This window comes from Cyprinodon tularosa, unplaced genomic scaffold (assembly GCF_016077235.1).
Source record: "Cyprinodon tularosa strain WSP-4 unplaced genomic scaffold, ASM1607723v1 ctg837, whole genome shotgun sequence".
Lineage (NCBI taxonomy): Eukaryota > Metazoa > Chordata > Actinopteri > Cyprinodontiformes > Cyprinodontidae > Cyprinodon > Cyprinodon tularosa.
In genome coordinates, this window is record NW_024039604.1 from 82,874 (window position 1) to 108,542 (window position 25,669).

The 25,669-nt window shown below is 38.3% G+C and overlaps 1 protein-coding gene and 1 non-coding gene across 2 annotated transcripts; both read right to left on the reverse strand.

Annotated features, from left to right (window-relative positions):
• Nucleotides 1-1,658: 1,658 nt before the first annotated feature.
• oclna (occludin a) lies at nt 1,659-17,583 on the reverse strand. Its single transcript, XM_038272569.1, has 9 exons — nt 17,470-17,583; nt 17,148-17,221; nt 14,740-15,376; nt 14,498-14,665; nt 8,390-8,517; nt 7,140-7,322; nt 6,893-7,064; nt 5,987-6,028; nt 1,659-1,839 (listed from the first exon to the last, which is right to left on the reverse strand). Exons 2-9 carry the CDS (start codon nt 17,198-17,200, stop codon nt 1,741-1,743), a joined length of 1,482 nt encoding a protein of 493 aa, XP_038128497.1. The 5' UTR covers nt 17,201-17,221; nt 17,470-17,583; the 3' UTR covers nt 1,659-1,740.
• A 7,243-nt stretch (nt 17,584-24,826) lies between these two features.
• On the reverse strand, nt 24,827-24,898 carry trnae-cuc. Its single transcript has one exon. It is a non-coding gene; the product is annotated as a tRNA-Glu (tRNA).
• Nucleotides 24,899-25,669: the final 771 nt, after the last annotated feature.

Genomic DNA, 25,669 nt, shown 5'->3' on the forward strand with positions numbered 1-25,669 from the left:
TTGTCAGAATAATCAATAGGTGCGGCTTTATCTTAAAGGTATAAAGGACGATTTTTTATTTCCGGGTGGATCATCTAAATAAGTGGTCCTCCTAACTGTCAATCATTCTGGTGATATGTTTACGTAAGGCCGTCCTAGGTGCTCGCCCCGTTTTCTATCTTTTACTGTGCATGTGCACATTCAGGCATATATCTATGGTGAGCTACGGTTTCAGACAGTCATTGAAGCTCTCCTTTCTCACGGCGGTTCTTTAAAAATGGCCGAGGGTCGTAAGAGAAAAAGTGTCTACGAAATTTATGAGAAGAAAAGAAAGGCCTCAGAAGAGGCGATATATCCCCGAATGCTTTGCGCTGAGCTCTCCTCGCAACGCATTATGGGATTTGCTGTCACGATAGGCTGTCATTACCTGACAGCGTTGACTAATAAAGATGGCGGAGACACCGCGCAGTGGAGGAGTTTCATAACCAATGGGGAGGGGAAAAAAGCAGTTATCATCTTCCGAACGGTCAGTTAAGAGAGTTCACTTAAAGTCAACTATATATTCCCCGCTCTATATAGCGATTGAGGGATTTAGGGGGTAGGGTGGATGTTCAGGCACAGTAAGCTTTGATGAGCTATGAGAACAGAAACTTTAAATAGAACATGCACGAGGAGAAATGGGCTCATGCACGCTCTCGCACGTGCATCTTTTTAAAAGTGGAGAGGGGGGGAATTTCAAGAAAATCCTCCACAACACCCTCAGGCCTTTATAACAAATGTATGATCAATGCATGCTTTTTTAGCTAGACTTTGATGTCCACCAGAGTTTAGTGAAAGAACGCTGCTATTCTGCCATTTCCAGACACTGGTCGGCGAGTTAGATGCTGTCATGCAAAATGCTTTATTACATTTTTCAGATCAGGTACAAAATCCAAACGCTCAATAGCTTCTGCTTAATGAATGCTTTACAGACACCTGGTACTTATTTCAAGACTGTATTTAATGATTTCCTTCAAATGTTATCACTTACAAAACAATTCATGACGTTGTGTCAAGGATTAGAAAAGGCGTAGCAGTTATGTCTCTACAACAAGAGGTTAGCAGGAGGCACCAATTTACATCGCATTGTAATACTAATGTTATAAAATGTGTGAATGCTGCTGTAGAAAAAAAATCTTCACATTAAAGTTTCAAACACAAATAAATACATGTGAAATTCTGCTGCTAACTGCGAGTGTTTAAAATGTGTTTCTTAGTTTAAAAAGTGTTCAATACAATGCTTTATAGAAATAAAAAAAAATAATAATTGGAGGAAAAAAAGAGGAAAAAATAGATCAGTGTTTGACATTTACTGTTATGCTAAACAAGGAACCCTTAAAAACCAAAACCCGTTTCCACATATTTACAGTCATTGTACAGTAAAATGATAAAACTAAAGAAAGTAATGAGCTAAGATGAATCCATTGCAGCAAAATCCACCCAAACTATGCATTACATAGCGTTTGTTTGTTCACTCCAGATAAAAGCTGCAAAATCTTTAATAAGACAATAAATATGTGTGATAATAATCACTCACGGTATGAACAACGACAAAATACAAGAAAAAGAAAGGGTTTCTGCGGTGCTAAAACACGACGATGCGGTTCCAACTTTTAGTTGTTCATCATAGACACTTGTGGCAGGCTGCCCTGCCACAAGTGTCCATCCGGATTTCAGGAGTTCTTTCTGTTCGCTGATGGACAGGATTATCGGTCCAGATGTTCAGCCACTGCGGTCGTAATCACTGACCATCTTCTTGATGTGGTTCAGTTTGTGCTTCAGATATTTACACCGCTGCTTCCTCACTTGATAATCTGCAGTCTAAAGAAAAGGAAATAATATGAGCCGAGAGCAACAGAGAAAGAGGACAACCGAAACACACAAACATTCCCAACAGGTCACTATAACATATTAGAGGCCTTACTAGACCTAATACACAGTTCCATTTAGAACAGGAGTTTGCAACCTGCGGCTCCAGAGTCACATGTGGCTTTTTGCACCATCTACAGCAGCTCTTAATAGTGGCTAAAATGTATATGAAGAACTAAATAATATACTACAAAATAAATACCATTCTTAAAAGCTTTAGTGGTTTTTATAAGATGGAGAAGAAGGACATTAAAGGAATCAAAAATATGTTCTTTGAGCCGTTTTCCTTTTAATTAGCTTGAAATTTATGTGTTTTAATATTATTTTAAAAGCTAAAAATACATGCATTGTTGGTTGTTTAAGATGGCAACTAATTTCCTATAAAAAAAAAATAGTCTTTCTAAAAATTCATCTACTTTGCGGCTCTAAACATCTTTTACTTGGTTGGAATCAGGGCAAATTGGCTCTATGGACATGAAAGGTTGCTGACCCCTGATTTAGAAGAACAGCAGTGTATATTATATTATATTGTAATAATTTCAAGTTATCCAATAAATGAGGCATCCCCAAAGTCGTTCTGGAGGGCCGCCTTCCTGCAGGTTTTAGAGCAGGGGTCACCAACGCGGTGCCCGTGGGCACCAAGGTGCCCTCAAGGACCACATGGGGGGCCCTCAGAGTCTTCTAAATGCAGAACAACCCACCAGTGGGCTAAGTTTGAAATTTTATTTTATTCTGTTGCTCTTCTTTTTAATCATTTATAGAGATTTCAAAATGACAATGTCTAAATAAACTTAGAAATTAACAGAAACAATAAAAATATGTTGATAATGAACAAAGTTTAGGCTAACGCTAACCCTTGCAGCTCATGGGTCAGTAATGGTCGCCGTTCATCAGTCTCGGTACCCTTGAAGTGGCCCTCAGCCTTAAAAAGGTTGGTGACCCCTGTTTTAGAGGTTTCCCTGCTGCAGCACAGCTGATTTTCATTGATAGTTGATTAACAGGCTTTTGCTGAGCTGCAATCATCATAATCAGCTGTGCTAAAGCAGAAACCTCTAAAACCTGCAGGACAGCGGCCCTAGAGGACCGACTTTGGGGATGCCGGCAATAAATTATTCAACTATTTTATATGTTTTATCAATTTTGATGTACAGAATAATTAAATGTCCCATTAAATTTAAAAAAAAAGTTTAAAAAATGTATTATATAATTACATTTTATTTAAAAATGCATTTATTCATTCAAAACATGATTTAAATATTACATTAAAAGCTCAATTAAACTAATAAATGCCCCTTTAAATAGTGAGAAATACATTTAAATTTAGAAATAATTAAACATTATTTAAAATAACCTTTAATACATGGGGCCAAAGAACAAAAGCCTGAAGAAAAGCTAATAGTTCTTTGTTTGGTTAAGAGAGACGTAAAGCCAAAGAGCCATTTGAAGCTCTGATCTCCGATATAGGGGAGGAAAATTTTGGCCCTGCATTAATACAAATTTAAAATCATTTTTTAAATAAAACCAGAAATGTAGAAAATAAAATTTGTTTCTGATCACGTCATAGAAACTAGTCAGTTATCGGTTCTGTGGCAGAGCATTTCACCACAAGAGATGTATTTAGCTTCAGTACAGGGGCCATAGAAGGAAACGTGACAATTTCTACAGGGGTAGTGGCCCCCTGTCTGGAATCCCCCAAGTCTCCATTGCAAATAATTTGTGCATTGTGCTTAAAAAGAAAGAAAAAACATTGATCAAAACAAGAGCATAGTTCACTTTACTGGTCAAAAATAAATAAATCAGGTTTTTCTTTAACCCTCAGGGGGTTTTTGCCTGCCATAAAAAAAAAACATTTTAATGGCAGACGGCAGTCATTTTGCGGCAGGAAGAGGCTGAACATTTGAAGGCACCACATGTGTCCCGCAGACAAGAAGACACCCACTGAGTAAAACTGGTTGAGAAGATATTGTGAAGATGACATGATTTACATCGAAACATCTATATTCGGTTGAAAAGGAAAAAGTAAAAAAAAACTGTAATTTTCAGATCGCTGAAAAGACATTAAAATCTGGGTTTGTAATGTCTTCTGGACTAAAGTGGGACAAAATCAGACTGACCAAACACAGCCTAGTTTTCGAAAGTGATTTTTGGCCTAAATCAAGACTATGACGCTTATTTAACCTAAAAACCGACGTCTAAATAACATCTGGTGTTTCGGGGGCATGACAGTAAGCAGGTTAAATATCTGCAGAAGTTTATACACAGCTCAGCTAAAAATGAACTCAAATTATTTTAAAATGAAACCCAAACTGGAAAATCGGGGACAAAAACTACCATTTGCATTAATGAAAGAATAACAAACGGCAGAGAAGCAGCTTCAGCGCATCAAAGAAAACATCCATAGTGCAAAGCAAAGAGAAAAATAAAAAAACAAAATAAAGAGCTTAAGTGGCTCCTGACTGGATTAAAGAGAAAAGGGGTCAGACGATCCAGGAACTGAACCGATCCATGAAGAATGGTGGCATCATGATATGGGACGTTCGTTTCTGTTGTTGTTACAAATGTTTGATGAGAAAAGGCAATTATAATCAAATCATTAAATGGTGAGTTTTAATCTCCATCTAGAAATGAGATTTTAAAACATATTTTCAAATTAATATATTCAATAATTGACTGATAAACTCAATTTAAAATTCTTGTTAAATCAACCTTAGGATATCATCTCTGCTGTTGCAGATGATGTTGTCCTGTTGGCCTCATAAAACCAGGACCTCCACTGTGCACTGGGGTGGTTTGCACCAGAGTGTGCACTGAGGCCATGGTTCTCCACTGGAGAAAGGTGGACTCCCCTCTTCAGGTCTTGTTCACAAGTGAGGGATGTATGGAGCTTGAGATCAATAGATGGATTGGTGCGGCATCGGCAGTGACGCGGACGCTGTATCGGAATGTCTTGGTTAAGATGGAGCTGAGTCGGGGGGCAAAGCTTTCGATTTACTTATCGATCTACGTTCCCACCCTATTGTCATGAGATCTAGGTAATGACTCAAAGGACAAAATTATGATACAAGCGTCCCAAATGAGTTTCCTTTGCAGGGTGTGTGGGCACAGCCTTCGAGATTGGGCGAGAAGCTCAGTTACCCAGGAGGAGCTCGGAGTAGAGTCATTGCTCCTCCACGTCGAAAGGAGCCAGCTGAGGTGGCTGCGGCATCTGTTTCGGATGCCTCCTGGTCGCCTCCCTTGGGAGTTTATCTAGGCATGTCCCATTGGGAGGAAGCCTTATGGAAGGCCCAGGACACGCTGGAGGGACTGTGTCTCTGAGCTGGCCTGGTGTTGCCTCGGGGTCCCCCAGAGCAGCTGGAGGAGGTGTGAGTGGATCAGGAAGTCTGGGCATCTTTGCTTAGACTGCTGCCTCCGCCACCCGGCCCCGGATAAGCAGAAGAAAATGGATGGATGGATAATTTCATTTAAGGACGGAAATTACAAAAATACTTTTAAATGGGATTTCTAAATGTATGATTTAAATTTTAAATGGTTGCATTTCTTTTTCCATACCTCTCCTGGTCCTCCATACCTCTACACATCAGCCATACACTGGCTGACAGGATGCAAAGCAGTTCTCAGAAATCATGGTTATAAAGCTAATTATTAGCTCCATAATATGAAGGTAAGCTTAACTTTGCAATAGTCTTCAGTTAATATTGTGAAAATAGTAAAGCTTTGTAAAGAAAAACACTGACTGTGACTCTTTGAAATCAAGAGAGGAAAAATTAATCTCAGGCTCTTCAAACATACCGTATCTCCAATGCATTCGTACGTGTGTGTAAAGAAAAGCTATTAAAATTGCTTTGTGGTTCTTTTAAAGATGCTGGTGACTATTTCAACAAAACTTTGAAAGTAATTTGCTGTGGAATTTTAGTCTTTACATATATTCTTTCAGAGTTAGTGGCAGTTTGTGCAGGAAAAAACTAAAACTAAAAAGACCCTAGAAGTCGTCCATATCAAGCTGCGTTGAATAGAAATTAAATTCTAAGGAAGCATCCATCCTCTGGTGTCCATGCTATCCTAATGAGCTGTTTATAATAGCCTTAATGATGACTCCTACCTTTTTAAGGGCCCTTATCTTGTTGTACTCATCCAGGACATCCTGTTAAGAAGCAAAGACACATTTCAAGATTTAATTAGTTTGCTAAAAATATCTAATATTCTTTCATTTTCAAGATTAGCCTAGATTTCTATAGAATCATTGAAGCAGCTGAAAGGCATTGTGTATATAAGCAAAATGTTCTGCTTATGTCTGCAGCACTGCAAAAAATGATTCAGAAATAAGTAAAAACTCCTTAAATTAAGTGCATTTACCCTCAATTTCAGTAAATAAACGTATTTGCCGCTGGAATGAGTATTTTAAATCTTAAAATAAGATAATTAGATAACATGCACTTGAAATAAGACAATGCAATTGTTTTGTTTTTGTTTTTTTTTTTACTTATTTTAATTGTAAATTGTCTTGTTCCATTGACAAAGTGTCTCACTTGCCTCCTCAGTTCAAGAAAAAATGCACTTATTTTAAGAAAAATGGCTTATTGAGATTACAATTTTTTTTGCAGTGAGAGAATCTGAGGAAAATATTTAGGTTCCGTTTTATTTTATCTTTTATATTTCAGCTAATTTTAATACAATATAAATAAATAACTATGAACAAAATCACATAAGTTATGTAAAATTTTATCAAAGTAAATGCTTCATAAACTAGGGTTTGGTATGAATTAGGAGTTTAGTGTATAAAATTAGCAATCATTACAACCTAAATCTAAAATTAAAACATACAATACTATTATAAATTTATAATAGTAAATGACAAACCAATCAATTAAATATAGAGCATAAAAATGAGCATTGAACTAAGTGTTAAACTGTTAAAGAAGGAGGATTTGTAGCCCAGTGTAAAGTCTTCAATGCTGAATGCTCCTGTGAGGGAAAAATAGTGAATAAAATAGTGATTTGTTCTCACCAGGTACTGTGGGCTTCCCTCCTGCAGCTCGTCCAGCTCTCTGTCCAGATTGGACAGGTCCTTGTTGATGGTGTCCAGCTCCGCCTGCAGGTCTTTGTACTCCAGGTGGTCGCGGTCAAATTCACGCTTGTAGTTGTTGCGCTGCTGCTCACTTGTTATTGGGGGATACTCACTAAAAAAAAAAAAAAGGTGACCATCAGACCAACTGCTGATCAACTTGGTTTGCTGCTGTTGGTTTTCCCAGTACCTGTCAAAGTCGTTGTCGTCCAGCTCGTCCCCAGAGGAGTTGTAGTCGGTTTCGTAGTCCTGTCCGTCGGCGCGGCGCGGCCGTCCTGGGCGCCTCTTTTTGGGCCGTCCTGAGGAGCTAGCGAGCTCCGAGCTGCTGCCAGAAGGAGCGCCGTTCTGCAAAGGTCGATTCTCAACCACAGGTCTGCGAGACGGAGGATTTAGAAACAGTTCATCTTTATTTCCAGCATATTTTAACACGTACAAGAATAACCAAAGAAAAAAATTACTTATTAAGTTTCCAGTTTTACACAAGTTTGTCTAAACCAGTAGAAAACCTCGGCCAGAGAATGTCACCTTCCTTCATCAGCACAGAAGCATCTCACATAGTTTCACCGTGAAAAGAAAGTATGACTCATGTCTCCTTAGTTTTGGTCACAAATCTATTTTCATAGTTCCTCTTGCAATATTTATTCTTTGACACAACTGTCAAGCATCAACTCCACACACACACCCATACTCATTCTGCTATATGTAGTGAGGACCATGTGTTGACTTTTAGTCATTTTCAACCCTTTCTATGTCCTAACCCTAAAACTAACCATTACTAATGCATACCTCACCCTAACCCAATTCATATCTTAGCATTAAACCTAACTGTTAGCAAAATAGCTTGTGAGAACCAGCAAAATGTCCTCATTTTGCAACAACTGGTCCTGAGTCCAATGCTGAAACTGGAAAAATGGTCCTCACTCTTGGCTACACAGGTACATCCACACTCACACACACAGAGTTTGTATTTCTCTCTTTCCGCATGGAGGCTCTACATCGACTTTCATTGGTTTTAGTTAGCGCATTTAAGCCTAATCCTTATCAGTGCATTCCTAACCCTAACTTTAACCTAAAGGTAGTTCACACCATAACCCTAAACTGACTCTCTAGGGCAGAAAAAAAGGGGATCTACTGCATTAGAAACAGCCTTTGGTCCCCATAAGGCCTGTTGGTCCTCAGAAGGTCAGCAAATATATTAAAAAGGTCCTAAATAGGTCACATATAAAAGTACACACACACACACACACACACACACACACACAGACGCTCTGTGATGCGATACGTTCACATTATACCAGAAATGCATGAAACAAAAGTTTTAGAGACCGGATTTTATGAAGTAACAGTATAATATATTAAAAGTATTCATATAAATGCACATAAAGACATTCTTTTCTTTTCTAAATGGGGCTAAATAGAAATTAGTGTGAGTAAACTCACTGTGGGGTGTAGTTCAAAGGAGGCTTGTCATAGTTGCTCTCGTCATCCAGGTAACTCCTGGAGCCTCTCAGCCTCTCAGGATAGTCTGCCATGGGAGCTTCTTCAGGGGGAACGGACACATTGTTCACCTTTATGAAAGATTAAAACAACAAATATTATTAAGGTTTTGACAATAAATGAAAGTTTGGAAGTTTACAACTTTATTTTAATGCTTTTAAACAAACAAGTTTAATTATTTTGAATAAAACAATAACTAAGAAAAGCTTGTCAAATGATCCAATAACTGTTTCTCAAGAATCGGGCCACAATTTCTTTCAACAACCAGTCCTGCAGTACCTCCACAAACCCACTAGGGGGATTTATACTATTTAAATACAACTATGTTGCATTTAATTTAGATTTATTTCATTTGCATCTTCATTACATTTATTTATCCATATATTTAATTAATAAACACCAACATTTGGATAAGTCTCCTGGTTATTAGATTTCTATTGAGAATTCCCTGATAAAGCTAAGCTACAAATATCAATCATAGGTCTAATGTCACTAACTCGGTCAGCTCCACCATCTAAGAGCCATAATGCCACAAATAATGGATTAACAATCAGTTTACAAGTTGTTTTATTTTTTTAACTATCACAATGATGTTCACACTGAATGAGATTGTATTGAGCGTGCCTCTCCTCGTCTTTCTGTCATGTGACCTTTCCTGGAAGCTGTTTAGAAAACACCTGAAACAGTCCTTCATTGTTATGGGATTGAAAGCAAAGCAGTAGCTGTTGGGAGTGTCATCCAAGTATGATACACTGGAGACACCATGAAGTTTGTTATAAAACGAACGACAAGTCAAATCTAAACCCAAATCTGCCGTTATGTAAGCAAAGCTATTCAGGAAGCTGAATTTAAAACAACATTAGCCAGAGCAACACTGTGGCTTCTCTTAAATTATAGCTTAATTAGGCAAGAAAATTATATATGTATGTTTAAAAAAATAATAATCATAAACCTTCACTCAAAACAAACACAAAAGGCCAAAGTGCTGCATTGGTACAAGTGCAGCTATAGACCAACAGAGCCAATAAGATTCTACATTAAAAAAATTGAAACAGACAAAATTTAATACCAACTTAATCAGAATCCCATTATTGTCAAATAGAATATTAAAAAAAAATACATTTAAATAAAAAAAGGGATATTGTGTTTATAATACAGAGTCCTAAAGGCCAATTTAAAAAAACAAACAAAAAAGGTTGGGAAAAATGATGACGGTAGATGGCTGATTATTCTAGTGTTTAGGACAAGCAGGACTCAAGAAAAAAGTTGTTAGAATACCTAAAAGTATCAAGTCAAGGGAAACAAAGGAGCCATTTTCCTAAATTAAGCCAATTCTTGACAAACTCAGCAAATATTAGCTACATTTTCAGATGGTGAACACCTTAGATGTTGATTTAGGATCAAAGAAAGCCTAATATATCATTTTTCTCATCTCAATCTTTGCCCATCTCTGCCATCATTGTCAGAGCTTGATTAATCTGCTTTGACCGACAATGAATCATGGGATACTCTGGATATAGCCTTCAAACATTTGAACATTTCTTTATCGACAGTTTTGTTGTTTTTCTTAAGACCTAAGACCAGATGTCGTCCTACATTTTACTCCATACGATCTGAGCTCAGGCTAGAACGAGGTGCTATAGGGCTTAAGAGGGGGAAGGACATTTAAAGACCTAGAAATGAATAAAAATGGATCCTAAGATGGAGGTGCAGCCAATAAATTTAACTAAATCAGCCTAAACTTGTGTGTTTTGGTTATTAGACCTCCAGCAAGCAGATATCTGATTAAAGACCTGCTAACACCCAAATGAATGTTGCAGAAATCCAGAGACTAGCGTCTCCAAATGCTCTCTTGAGGTGATATCTAACCCAAAACATTACAGCCTCTTCCTTAGCCCAAGTTACCGTTTTTGATCACTTGCATACCCCTCGTCCGTCAGTGAGATCTAGAAGCACAAGATCTATGTCCAGCCATTCAGCAAAGACCCTGCTACATGGCTGTACATCTTATTTTGGCATTTGACCAATTAGATGAGCCCTTGAATGATATATTAGCAACTGGATATTAAGTTAAAAAAAAAAAAAACTAATTGAAAAGTTAAAAAGTGTGTTTCTTTTACTCTCAGAATGTTTTTTATAAATTTCTTATAGAAGCACTTTTGTTATTTTTCTTAATATATTCAGGCAAGTTGGCGTTTCTTGTTTTTACATTAACATTAATTTTTGCCATCAAAATATCCATATTTTTACAAGGGTAATAAGGTCTTATCCTGGATTCCATTAACACTATTGGCATGAAAATTTGGTTTTCAAAGTATTTCACAGAGTGCCCTATAAAGGGTTAGTCTCTAGTTGAAGCTGTTTATGTCTCTTGAGACAAGAAATGAGGCTGGGAAAAATGTTTTCACCTTTAAGGAAAAACAAAGATCTGTATCATTGTGGATGCTGCAGGCTGGGTAATCTAATTTATGTAAATAAAAAAAGGATATAAGAAGATCGTTGTAGATATCAGGTTCATTGTTCTAAATTTACTTTCAGGAACGACCACTTTAACGCATGTCTGCTCCAGTAGATCCACTGAATCTCTGACATTTCTGGTATGACACACCCGCACAGACTTGTCGTCTGTGCGCCACAGCTGGGATACACCCTGCAAAAACAACAGCTAACAAGCAAGGTCTGCAAAAGGCCCTGCACATGCACTTTCCGACAGGTTCCCACAAGCAGCTGTGAGGAAAAAGTCTCGGGTTCTTGGTAAAGTTTTGGTCCTGTTGGAGGATCTGCTGAGCCGTGTGGAACAGAGCAGCGGTCGGACCTGCTCTTCCTGTTTACTGCTCTATAAATGGAGCTGAATGTCATCATGACTCCAAGCACAACTGACTCACACTCACTGCTGCTCCACTCTATAATGTTGTGAAACATATTTTAAAAAAAAGAAAGAAAAATCTAATCATAAATCATGAGTCAGCAGCAAATAGAGACATTTCAGAAAACCTCCACAGTAGTATGTTTAGAATGTGGCCTCCTCTCGTTTGCCTGGCCGCCTGTGAGAGTGAAACTGTTATCAGTCAGCATGCCGCACCTTGAAACTGTAGATGGAAGGAGTTTAAGCCCCGCCTTCTCTCATCCCTGAACACAACACTGTCCCTAAACTGGTTTTACCACTTTGTCTCCACTTCCTTTACTGCTGAGGAGCGACAGATGGTGGATTCTTTCTAGAAAGAGCCACTTGAAGCTGAGCTTCTGATAACGTTTAGGCATCGAAAAGGTCCCAAAGTTAGCAAGGCAGAAAAAGGAAGCAGCGGTTTGAATGATTCCATTCAGCCACATATATAACTTCATTATTAGACGACCATTAGATGAAGTTAAATCAGGCCAGTTTAACCTGAAAAAGTATCTGAGGTAAAAACCCATCAAACTCCTGCAGTTATCAGTTTTAATCATAAAATGCCCCCCACAACCATTTCCTTATCCGGTTTACTTCAGCTCTGGAACCAAAATAAAGAAAAGAAAAGAGGATTTAAAGTAACAGCCATTCAAAATGGCCCTTCCCAGTCAAACGCCAGCTGAATAACAGCCCACTTCCCTGAAACTCCCAGTAAAATCCCCTCCAGCTACTAGAGTGAGCCCGTCTTGCATATTTCTTTACTCTGACTCCACCCTTTCACTGACTTACAGAGTCTGGCCAGGAGATGAAGCATTTCTTTAAATCTTAATGTCAACTAATTATAACAGAAATAATATTTTAGTACAAAGATTGATGCTTAAAAAGGAATTGTAGGGGACCGGCCAAGGGCCCATCAAGGAAAGTGGGGAAATTTAGAATGGCTACTACTGTAAGTTTATTTGTGCTTGGAAAACAGAAAAGGATCATTGCATTGTTTGTACATCTATCACTGTTTGTACTGAATTTTGCTTTTGGGATTAGTAAAGTTATTTTGAATTGAATTCATCCTTCCCAACATGATGACTCGGCACAAAAAAAAAAGAAGAAAGAGGAATTTGTTTTTGTGCATTATATGAGATTCACATTTCCCTTCTCTGGTTTCTCCAGTTATTTTTTCCTTTAAATTGCTGTTTCAGGTTTCTGTTAAAGTGGTACATTTTAATAGTTGGAGACAAAAATTTGTTTCAGTTCATCATTTTTTTTATTTATTCAGGGAAGTTAACATTATGTAACTACCCTGCTTGATAAACAGTGCATCAGCTGAATAACCTACAGTGTTTTTGGTTTAACTTCTCTAGCCACGCCCACGTCTGATTATTGCCAAACCCGTTTTATCGCTTTGTTAAACAGAACATTAAACAGATTGACATTTAAACTGAAAAAAAGTGATACATTTTGCTCTGATCCAAAGACATTCAACTCCAGACAAGGGACCATGATGTCAGAGGGGTAAAAAGCTGCAGCATTTCTAAGGCTCCCAGTGAGTCATTATTTATAAATGGGCAAAATATGACCCTTGCAGTAGTAGCTGACCTGACACAATTACGCCAAGAGCACAATGGCAACTTGTCCAATAAAAGAAGCTGGAAAACACAAAAGGAGCTAATTTTCTTTACAAAAAGTCAACTTTTACTTCTAAGTCATAGGAGTACTTTTTTCTCCCCATGGTGAAAAAACACTGCTGAACAAAAAGAACACAAAGGTCCAACATTTATAGACCTTAAGATGATCCGTTTATTGTGTTCAAAGGGGAAAATACTTTCTCCACATATGGCAATATGTGGTGGACATATGCTTATTCCATCCAGATAAAAAAAATGTATTATTTAATAACCAAACCTGCATATGTCTTTAGCCCAGGATTTTTGGTTAAGTATCAAAGTTTGTTTTACTATCTGAAAAGTTGAAATGTGGCAAAAAGATATATTTAAAAAAAAAAATTAGAAAAAAGTCAAAGCTTTTTTTTCATAGCATTGATTCTTAGACGGCTTTTGCTGTGTTTTTTTTTTTTTTTTTGGTTATGGTCATTGGAAGAAGAAGAATTTAAAGGAGCAATAATGTCTGCGTCTGGTGCTGAGCTGTAATGGAGGTCTTGTAATGACAACAAAAAGAAATGTTCCTCTTTTCTGCGCTCTGAGCAAAAACAAACCTGTTTTCCATTTCCCCAACAGATATGCTAAATGGGCAATTTTTCCCCAAGCACTGTAGCTGAAAAAAATTTAAAAAACGGTGTCTGCTCCTTAGAGCAGGGGATCTCATTTTAAAAATAAATGTAATTTTTCCAAATTAGATTTAACTTATAATTTCAAATGTATTTTTAATTATTTAATGACGCATTTTTACATTTTAATGTTAAATCTAGTATTTGAATATTTAATAAGATAAATAAAACAATGTTTAATTTACTTATTATATGGAACATTTACATTTATCCATTTAATATATTAATTTAGGCTTAGGTCCCCCATATACATCACAGATCATGCCACAATAATATATTTTCAAATATTAATTAAATATAGCATTATATTGTAAAATGCACAATGTATTTTAGGGCAGGCCCCAGTTTGCTAACTGGTTATTTTTGGGGGTCAAAGGTTGAAGTGTAGGGCTGTTCAGTGCGGCAGTGGTCAGCTCTGCTGCATTGCAGCAAGAAGGTTCTGTGTTCGATTCTCGGTCATGGCGTCATAAGAAGCGGCGGGGCCCCGAGCAGATCTGGTACCTATAACGGCCCAGTTTCTTTCTGCATGTTCTCTCAGTGCATGCGTGGGTTCTCTCCGGGTACCCAGGCTTCCTCCCACATTCCAAAAACGTGACTGTTAGGTTAATTGGCTTCTCTACAGTCCCCTTAGGTGTGAGTGTGTGCGTAAAAGGGTTGTTTGTCCTGTTTGTCTCTGTGTTGACCTGCGATGGACTGGCGACCTGTCCAGGGTAGACCCCGCCTCTCGCCCATAGACAGCTGGAGATAGGCACCAGCAACCCTCATGACCCCCGCTTGGGATAAGCGTAGGAAAATGGATTGATGGTTGAAATAATTGGGAACCTCCCGCCTGAAAGCTGTTTGATTTTAAAATGTGCAAAGTGAGGATTACTGCGATACTCACCCACGCCTCGACATCCTCCGGAGGTGAAAGCTCGTCCACAATCTTTACTCTCTTCCACAGGATGTTGCCTTTGCCGTACTTTTGGATCCTCTGCCGAGTCTTCAGGGCAAAGACGAGCATGATAATCAAAGCTGCGGTCACCAGGAAGCCAAACACCACAGCGATGGCCTGAAACAGAGGAAAGGGTTTAAAATGACTTCCCACGCACAGTCTCAGGATGGTACCAAGGACAGGACTGTTACCTCTTGCGGCTCCACCACGCAGTAGTGGTAAAGGTACTGGTTCATGAGTACTCCTTGCATTTGTTGTTGTTGGTACGGAGCACACAAAGCAGCGATCTGGTTGCCATAAACCGACCCTGAGGACTGGGCTGTGGGGTTCACCGCCACCAGGTACACGATGGTGGCAATAAGCATGAGCAGAGCCAAGATGGGACAGATGATCAACACTGCCAAGTAGAACTTCCTGCTCTGTGACAGGCTCTGATGAGACACGACGATGATGAAGACGATTATGGCGAAGATGAAGGCTGCCATTGCTATCATGAAGCCTTTTCCTGACCGCGGGTCATTGTAGTTCCCCCCAATCGAACCGTATCCATAATTGCTTCCAGCTCCATAGGCACCACCTCCGAAGCTGGAGCCGTACCCCCCTCCTCCATACATTCCTCCTCCTCCTCCATACATCCCTCCGAAGCCAGACATGGCCCCCTGACTGTCGTACGCCAGCGTGGAGGCAACGCAGGCGAAGATGGCCACACAGAGAACAACGACAATGATGGCCATGATTTTAAGGATTCCCGGAGGCGACGACCAGCGATAGAAGTGATGGAACTCATCATCAGGGTAGTAAGAATAGGCTGGCTGAGGAACTCCATTGCTGCAAAGAGACACAAAGAACTTTTGATCCAAATCCAATCACAAACTCCTTATTTTATTTAGCAACAGCTGCATAGAGGGAGTTTTGCTTAGTTATAGTTGTAGCAAACATAGAACATATCTGTAGATGGAAATTCGAAGGCAAATAAACATTGTGAATTGAATTTTTTTTTTTTTTAAATAGCAACTTTAAAAAACGGTTTATAAAAAAAAGTTTGAGATTAACTTTGTTTTTTTCTTTTTTTCCAAATTTCCATTCATCTTTTCCCACTTAAACTGCATCCCAGTGCGGTCTATGGGCGAAAGGCAGGGTACACTTTGAACAGGTATAAACTTTTTTTCTTACACAGTTGTTAATTTCATTTCATTTCAAATTAGTTTTTTCAGATTAAGTTTTACTAATAGTATTTTTTTTTTTTATTGAGCTTTACAGAACATCTAGGCTGTGTCCGAACGTTCGCCCTAACCCCTATATGCCTCAATCACTATATAGAACAGGGAACAATATAGTGGACTTTATAGTGAACTCAGTTAACTGACCGTTGGGAGAGATGATCACTGCTTTTCAATCCCCGCTGCTCACATAACTCCACCTCTCCACATGGTGCCTGCGCCATCTTTTTTTTTTTTTTTATCACCACTGTCACAACAAAGTCCATGATGCTTTCCGAGGAGAGCTCTCGCAAAGCAATCTGGGATATATCAGCTCGTCTACTAGTGACCATGGATAATTACTACTTTTCAAGGTGTATTGTGGAAAATTTCACATGTTGCCGACGACAGTGTCTAATTTCAATTGCGCCGCTTCTCCTGTTAATACGGTAAAACCCTCCGGATCGTCCGGCACGTGATACAAATTAGCCAATGAGCTGCTGTCAGTCTGGGCTGCAAAATAAATAAGGATCCAGGCTCAAAATGAGCACCTTGATATGTCCTTTAGAATGGCTTTGTCTCCATTCAAACCCAGGTTTAAAGCCTTGCAGGGCCGCCTAAAGCCCACTGCTCTCATTAAGACAACAAATAGTCAGTTCAGGTGTTTTATAAAATATGTGAATCAGGAAGTTGTCTATATATCAAACTGAACGACTGTTGTTCTCTACTTCAAAACACAGCATCAACAGTAAGCGTTTGTAATGGGCTTAAAGAGTAGAGAATGTGTTCTATGAAAGGCGATTTAAAAAGACTACAATTAGAAAACTTGACTAAAAAAGAAAAAAAACTAAATTTAAAAAAAGAAATCAATAAAAATGAATACAAAAAAATGCTTTTAAAAATTTAACATTGAAAAAAATGGTATGAAAATCAAATTTGAAAAAAAGAATTTGAAATAAATCTAAGAAGTTACAAAGTTACTCTCAAAAACATGTTTTAAGTGTCATTTCTGGATTACATTCCTATTTCCATTGAAAAGCATGTTCTCTGCTTACTCAAACATCATTCACTCCATACAGAAACTGCCTACATTCAAGGAGCTGTGGAAATAACGCAATATTAATCCTCCGTCTGGTTCTGATCTCTTATGTAAATAAATAAATGGAGCCATAATTAAACAGATTTAAAGCAGTAAATCTTTCTGTTCCCTTTAACAAGTAAATCAATGAACAAAAACTTCCCAGCAGAACAAAAGGTCTACGCACATTTTACACTGGATTTTATCTTTTTGAGATATTTTATTATTTACATAAATTCCAGGGGAAAGCATAGCTTCAACATTAAAAGCTTTTTCTTCTTCTTTTTTTTTTTTTTTTTTTAAATACAAAATAAAAACTTACAACTCATGATCCTCATCATATGGAGGGGGGCTCCCTTTGGGTCTGGAGGACATCACTGCTTAATCTACTGGGGGTTAAAAAATACAAACTAGATACACAGAGGTTTCCTGTTAGAGTAAATAACTAAACCAACAATTAAAATGTAAAAATCACACAGTTTCAATAAACATTTTCACATTAAATCTGGGGACAATAAAGCTACACAGCCGGCAGATTTAAAAAAAAAAAAAAAAAAGCTCCCCAGCCTCTAAACCCGCTGATAAAGCGAGTGTTTAAACAAAAGCAGCTTTAAACAGGTGAACTTTGACAGCTTTGAACTCACCTGCTGCTTTCAATGACCTCTCCTCTGGAAGCTCTTAGCTGAAACTGCAGCCGCTGCTGAAAACAAGCCGAACCACACCCGGCCAGCGCTGCAGGGTGCTGTAGCCACGCCCCCTCCGACAGGTGTCACCAGGTGTCCCAGTCTGCTTCTTCTTCTTCTTCTTCTTCTTCTTCTTCTTATGAGATTTTATGGCGATTGGCAAACTTGTGAAATGTGCATTACCGCCACCAACTGATATGGAGTAAAGCAAGGAAACAGGAAACGATTCACCCCCCCCCCCCCCCCCCCCCCCCCCCAAAAAAAAAGAAAGAAATAAATAAAAAATAATAATAATAAAAAAAAAAAAACCCTGTGTAACTTAAACCCACATAATACTAAATCACATTTGCCCATATAATTTTAAATTACTCTAGGTCATCGTAAATCTGTCAGTTTCTGATGGTCCCATCGGTCCTCCCATCATGCTTCCAACCATCTCCCAGTTCAAATCTTTTACGTCCAGATATTTTTCTGCAGCCTTCACTATTATTTTTATTTTTTCTGTTTTTTTGTTGTTGTTTGTGCAGTACAATTAATCACTTCCACCATGAAAAGAACAAAATTTGTTTTTTTAACAATTAGTGAGTCTTCGTCAATTTTTGGAGATTTCTCTAGAGGTTTGGAATTTGCCGTGTGTTGAACTGTAGGTTTGGGTTTTTCTGACTGAGATGGGATCCTTTTTGCAGCTTCAGCGTAGGTTATTCCGAGCTCAAATTTCATTTTTTTTATTTCCTCAGACCTTTTGCTTGCTTCACAGCCGCGATAAGCAGCAGTATGTTCTCCACCACAATTACAGCATTTTATTTTAGCTTCTTTTCCACATTTACCATATTCGTGTTCTCCTGCACACCTTCCACATCTCTGTTTCCCTTTACAAACTGCTGCAATGTGTCCGAATTTTTGGCATTTGAAACATCTCAATGGTGGAGGATTGTAGATTTTGACATTATAGCTGATGTAACCGATGAATACTTTGCTTGGTAATTGCTCTTCCTCGAATTTAATTAACACCGATAAACTGTCAGATCTTTCTCCGTTTCTTGTTGTTTTTAACCGTTTTACTTCTTTTACTTTTGCACCGCTTATGTTTTCCAGAATCTCTTTATCAGAAATTTTTAGAGGAACTCCTCCAATGACTCCCCTGCTGATCTTTTTGTTCTCCAATAGGCTGCACTGAACTCTTATCCCGTCAATTTTGTTGATTCGTATTGCTTTGCCTTGCTGGGCGCTGTCTCTGCAGTTAATTAGCAGGTCTCCACTGTACAGAATTCTGGCACCTCTGACTTCTCCAACAAGTTTATTGATGGTTTTTGTTAAGTTAACCGGATTCCAATTTGTAAAAGAGTCTGCCTGATTAACGACTTTGAATTCATTTTGTTGTGCTGTGGAATGTATGGATTGATCATCACTGGATTGTTCTGAACTAGATTCCCCTTTAACTGATCTCTGTTTTTTCTGCTTTTTCTCATTTTTTGATGTTGCTATCTTCCAACCTTCATTGTCACTATTTCCCTCTTCCATCCCACAAGAATCGCTTCCTGTTTCCTCACTACTCACGGCCCAGGACATTTCTCCACAAGCAGCTTCAAAACACGCGCCATGCACCAAACGACCGTATGCTACCTACCAGGTGTCCCAGTCGCACCGGATGTCCATATATGAACAGGCTTTTTTAGACACAGCGATAGAAAGAACACAATGTTTACCTGCGCATGACACAGTTTTCCCTGTTTTGTTTTGGGGGGTTTATGCAAGAAAGCGGCATAGTACTTCCAGCACAATTATTTTAATGAGAAAACTCAACTTTTAGGAAACTAAAGAGACCAAAACGTTTTAATAAAACAAGGGTTTTGATTTTATTTGATTTTTTTTTTTTTATTATTAATGTGGTTAAAAAACAGGACCTTAATGCTATGAAGTGTTTTTTGTATGTTTTAGATCTTTTCATTTTCTTAGACATAAAATAATGGTTATCTGGTTATTTAAAAATACAAATATTTCAAATTGAAATAAAAAGTAGTTTTTTGTGTGTGTCATAAAGCAGCTTTGCAATAAATGTTGGTGGCTGATGGACCTACTACAGCTACTCATCCCAATGCTTTCAAAGGCTTTCCAAAAATGAGCTCAAACATATATTTATTGAACACAAGAGAACCACAGTACAATGACATTTATAGTATTTAGATTTATGAACCTGTCTACCAATATAATGATGCCAGAGAAAATCATTTTCAAGATATCTAGAAGCTTTACCAAGGTTCCCGCGGGTCCTTAAAAAGTCTTTAAAGGCATTGAATACTTCAAAATAAAACTAAGGCCTTAATTGGTATTAAAATGTCTTAAATCAGTCTTTCATAGGTCTTAATTTACATCATAAATAGGATTATTTTTCTTACGATTTATTTTTGTAATCTAAATAAAACGTTAAAATTGACAATTATAATTTTTTTTTTATTAAAAAAAATAATGGCTCGCCATTACTGGTTCTGTCCCGATAGCGGAACCAATAAAAACGTTGTTACGGCCGGGACATTTGGGAGATGCACCGTTAACTTTTTGTCTGGAAAATATGAGCAAGTGTAAATGTAACAAAAATTGGCTCCAGTCAAGAGTTTTCTCCATGGCTAAAACCAGGGAACATACATGAGGCACAGTGTATTTTGTGCAAGAAGCGATTCAAGCTCGGAACGATGGGAATTAAGGCAGTGGAGTCGCAAATGTGAAGCGCGAAACACAAAGCGTCAAAATGGAGTTACCGAGAAACAGCCGGTATTTCTCAGTTTTGTTCCACCCTTGTCTCTGCAACGCCTCCACTTATCACCAAATCAAACATACTAAGAAAATGATACAAAGAAAAATAGCTGCAAAAAAGACTTAGCACTGGTTATGTTGTGGCTTTAACACTGATTTGTTTTGTTCCCTGCTAAAACAAAGTTTGTGAATTCAGTTAAATAATTGTTAAAATATATCTGTCATTTGTGTGTTTTTAGCTTTCTTCCTGTATGGGAAGCTTTTCAAAATTTGAAACATTAGTGCAGTGGTTTATGTTAAAATAAACCTTTGGGTTAAGTTGTCGCAAGCTGGTTTTTCTTGTGTTTCTTGTGAATTTGGTCTTCAATTTTTATTTCAAGTGGCATTAAAAAGTCTTAAAAAGTCTTGAATTTAACTTGCCTTATGCTGTAGGAACCATGTCTATAGTCTGATTCTCTGTTCACTAAGAAAACAACATATATTTGTTCATTTTAATCTGTAACTCTGAGTAATGGTCCTCTGAGAAGGCCAGCTTTTTTAACCTGTATAAAGGTACAATCTGTTGCCATTTTTAGCTGAAAAAGCTCCGTATGTAACAAACAGATTTTTTGGTGGCTTTCTCAACAGTGTGCGAAATACCTGTCAATATTTGGGGGGGTCCCCATCTCCCGATTGCTGCGCAATACCAATCTACATTTTCTCAATATGCAGTAGGCCTATAACATTTCAAAGTCAAAGTCAGCTTTAATGTCAATTCTTCACATTCACCAGACATACAAGGACTCGATAGGACGTTTCTCATTCACCAACAGTGAAACAGATAAAGTGCACAGGCACAACAGATAAGATCAGTTCCTAATACTAAAATTGAAACCTTCAATTTCACTATAAAATATAAAATGTACAACAATATAAAATATGCAATACTTATGCTAGTGCAAAAATGCAGATGGTAATGGCAGCAGAAAAAAATATTATTATTATTATTACCAATTATGTAAGATATAGCATTTGTAACAGTAACAGTGCAAAAGAACAGTAAATAAATATAGTATTAATAATAGTGCAGGAGAAAGTTTGTCCAGAGTGATTTTTTTTTTGGAGGGGGGCTCAGCTTCCTGACAGCTTGGTGGATGAAGCTTTCTGTGAATCTGGTGGAGCGGGCAAGAGCCTGAACAGACAGTCAGTCTATGAAAACACACACACGCACGAAGACTGTCTGTCTGTCTGTCTCAATCTCTGTCTCTCTGTCTGTCTCTCTCTTTCATGCACGCATATGTCCTGCTTTGGAACTGGGACAAATTTGTCCAGAGGAGTTCCATTGAGGTCCACAAACAGGATTGAAGACCTGCTGTCTTTGCGCAATCTGTTCCGCGTTGACAGTGTTATTAAAAGTGGAAAAGCATATGGCTAATTTGCATACGCCAACAGGATTGGCTGGCTCCACTTGACAAAAAACAGGACATATTTTTGAATAAAGGTATTGAATTTTAATACTGGACATGTTGAGTTTAAAAACTTTTAGTTACCATTAGTGACAAAAAATATTTTTATTATACAGTTTAAGAGCCCCTTTAAATTTTGCTTTTGAGGCTTTCAGGGGGTCTCATGGGTTAATCGGGGGGGTCGAGCCCCCCCGGACCCACCCGTATTTCGCACTCTGTGTATTGAGGTAAAATAAGAGATGATTGTCTTCCAAAACTTTTCTTTCACTAAATTCAGAAAAAGTCATTGTCATGGTAGGGATAAAATGGATTTTCCTTAAACACAGTTGTCCGGCTTTGGATTCGAATGCAAGATTTTGATTCCCCTTGGCATACACTGGATGACAGGTCAATAATGCCATGGCCTACAAAACATTTCTTCAGCAAAATACCACTAAATTGTATCAATTTGATAGACTGTCTACCCAAAATAACTACTGTACAAGAGACAGTAAAAAATTTGGTAGTCAGTTGGGCTTGGAAGGTGTGCACAGGTAGTAACCTCATTTACCAGAAAGAGTTCACCTAGCCAGATGGTCAGAGCAAAGAAGTCTGACCAAATGGGTTGCATTATATCTTTTTTACAGAAATACACTTTTAGCTTATGGAAATCCGATTTGAACAAGATTAGAGATATGCATTCAACTAAGTGGGGAGGTTGCATAATACTAGTGATGGGTCGGGCAACACCGATGCGTTGGCGCATGTGTCTGTCTCATAGAGCGAAACCTGTGTCGACGTGTGTTTCGCTACGGAAAAGTCACGTGACCGAAACAGTTCCTGTATCGGTCACGTGACCGATGTTTCAAACTGACTGACAAGCCTTTATAAGGATGCGCATCTACCAACGAGATGCATCTGCCAAAACAATCTTGCGTGTTTTGCGAATATAAAATTCATCAAAAATTATGGAGCTTCCTCAAGCAAAAAGAAAGGTTTCTGCCGTGTGGGACCACTTTGATGTCATTTCGGAAAATAAGGTATTTGTTTTAATTTCCTTGTTTCATCCTGTTCCTCTCAGAGTTTCCACTTGATTCATGTACTAAAATACTTTTTTTTTTTTTAAGATGACCTTTGGGAACATTTTGATCTCGAAGTGGGGAGGCAGACCAAAAGTGCCACAGCTGATGCCATCCTTGAGGTGCAGAGATACATGGCAGAGGGCAATATTGCGAGGTCCCAGGATCCTCTTGTATATTGGAAAAACTAAAGGACGGTTTATCCAAACCTCTTCCGCCTGGCCTTAAAATTTTTGTGCACTCCAGCTTCATCTGTGCTGTGTGAGCGGGTGTTTTCCACAGCTGGAGAACTAATATAAAAAAAGCGCAACAGACTGAATTTCAAAACTTATTTTTTTTAATAAAAATTTGTAAAAAAAAAAATAAAAAAAAATACCAGTGAACAAGCATCTTCATTTACTACATGTTTACTTAGACTTAGACTTGACTTTATTAATCCCTTGGGATTACTCCCTTCGGGAAATTGTATTTCCAGTAGCAGGAAAAATTGCACATACAAGAAAATAGAGGATGTTTAGACACAGTATATACAATAGAAAAATAAAATCAATTAAATAAGGTGTAGGAAGATGTATTGGGGGATGAGGATAGACAAATAAATACAGATTAGAGATTATTAAATTATGATGCAGGTTCTCATTATTCATTGACTGTTTCTAAAATATCAAATATGTTTTAATAATAATACAATGCATCATACAATGAATTGCATCATATTAGTGTATATAATAGGTCATCAAATCAGTGTCAGTTAACTCTGTCAACTAGGTTGCCTGTAGGGATTTTTAATGTCCAGCAGGTGTCAGTATTCAGTGACACAGTATCGACACAGTATCAATACAGTTTGGTAATGTGTCGAAACGTTTCATGACGCCTCATCAACCCATCACTACATAATACCAACTTTAGTTTAGGATTCAATAACATCCATTCCCACTCAGTAGGGCTGAAACAGCAGTCATGTTAGTGTAGAGCAGTGTTTTTCAATCCTGGTCCTCAAGGCACCCTGCCCTGCATGTTTTAGATGTTTCCGAGCTTTCACACATCTGTTATCAATTGATAGCAGATTATTAGGCTTTGCTGAACTGCAATCATCTGAATCAGGTGTGCTGAACCTCAGAAACCACCAAAAAATGCAGAGCAGGGTGCCTTGAGGACCAGGTTTGAAAAACACTGGTGTAGAGTACTGAAGCTCTACATCAAGCCACCAGTTGGTGACCCAATATAAATTCCCTGACCGGGAATCGAACCCGGGCCGCAGCAGTGAAAGCACTGAATCCTGACCACTAGACAATCTGGGACATGTTTCTGACCTTTTTAGTAGGGTTTTCACATCATGTCTGTAAATCAACAATGTGATGTGAAGCTTTGCAATATGCTCCTCAAGTTAAATGAGTGTCTGTCGTGATCACATTAAAATAGAGACATTTTAACCGCATGTATTGAGGTAAAGTAAAAGATGATTGTGTTCTAAAACCTTTCCTTTCACTAAATTCACAAAAAGTCATTGTCATGGTAGGGATAAAATGGATTTTCCTTAAACACAGTTGTCCGGCTTTGGATTCAAATGCAAGATTTTGATTCCCTTTGGCATACACTGGATGACAGGTCAATAATGCCATGGCCTACAAAACATTTCTTCAGCAAAATACCACTAAATTGTATCAATTTGATAGACTGTCTACCCAAAATAACTACTGTACAAGAGACATAGTAAAAAATTTGGGTAGTCAGTTGGGCTTGGAAGCTGTGATTGAGTGGTGTGCACAGGTGGTAACCTCATTTACCAGAAAGAGTTTACCTAGCCAGATGGTCAGCACAAAGAGGTCTGACCAAATGGGTTGCATTATATCTTTTTTACAGAAATACACTTTTAGCTTATGGAAATCAGCTTTGAACAAGTTTGGAGATATGCATTCAACTAAGTGGGGAGGTTGCATAATACCAACTTTAGTTTAAGATTCAATAACATCTATTCCCAATCAGTAGGGCTGAAACAGCAGTCATGTTAGTGTAGAGTACTGAAGCTCTGCATCAAGCCACCAGGTGGTGACCCAATAAAAATTCCCTGACCGGGAATCGAACCCAGGCCGCAGCGGTGAGAGCACTGAATCCTGACCACTAGACAATCAGGGACATGTTTCTGACCTTTTTAGTAGGGTTTTCATATCATGTCTGTTAATCAATAATGTGATGTAAAGCTTAGCAATATGCTCCTCAAGTTAGACGTGTGTCTCTCGTCATCACACTAAAATAGAGACATTTTAACCGCATGTATTGAGGTAAAGTAAAACATGATTGTGTGCTAAAACTTTTCTTTCACTAAATTCACAAAAAGTCATTGTATGGATAAAATGGACTTTGGGACTTTGGGATTTTGGGACTTTGGGAAAGTCTGCACTTTGGGACTCAAAGTCCCAAAGTGCAGACTTTAGTCTGCACCTAGTTTGTATCAAGAATCCCCCCAATGTGTTAACGGCTCTCCTCTGGTGCTCCATTTTACAATCAAATGCAAATGTAAGAATGTGGTTTGGTGACTTCAGCTGGTGTGCTGGGGTTTCTTTGTTTAAGTTGTCTCCCTTTGTGATGTAAATGAGCTTTTTCAAGGAGTTGAGTAATTTACAGAATTTCTGTGGGGATAAATAGAGCAGGCACAGCACACAGACTCAGAATTCACCCGGAATTCACCATGGCACAACCAAGGCGACCAAGAAGGATGAACGCTCAGGAGGCTTTAGCCATGCTTCAGAGCATGCCAGACTACGAATCTGATGGTGGATCTTTTGGAGACTTAGCATTTCAGAATGAAAACGGCGCAACCGATTCTTCAAGTGAAGAGGATGATTCTTATGAGAATGCGACTGCTTTTGCACCAGCAAATCCTCCCCTCCAAAGACGCACCAGGGG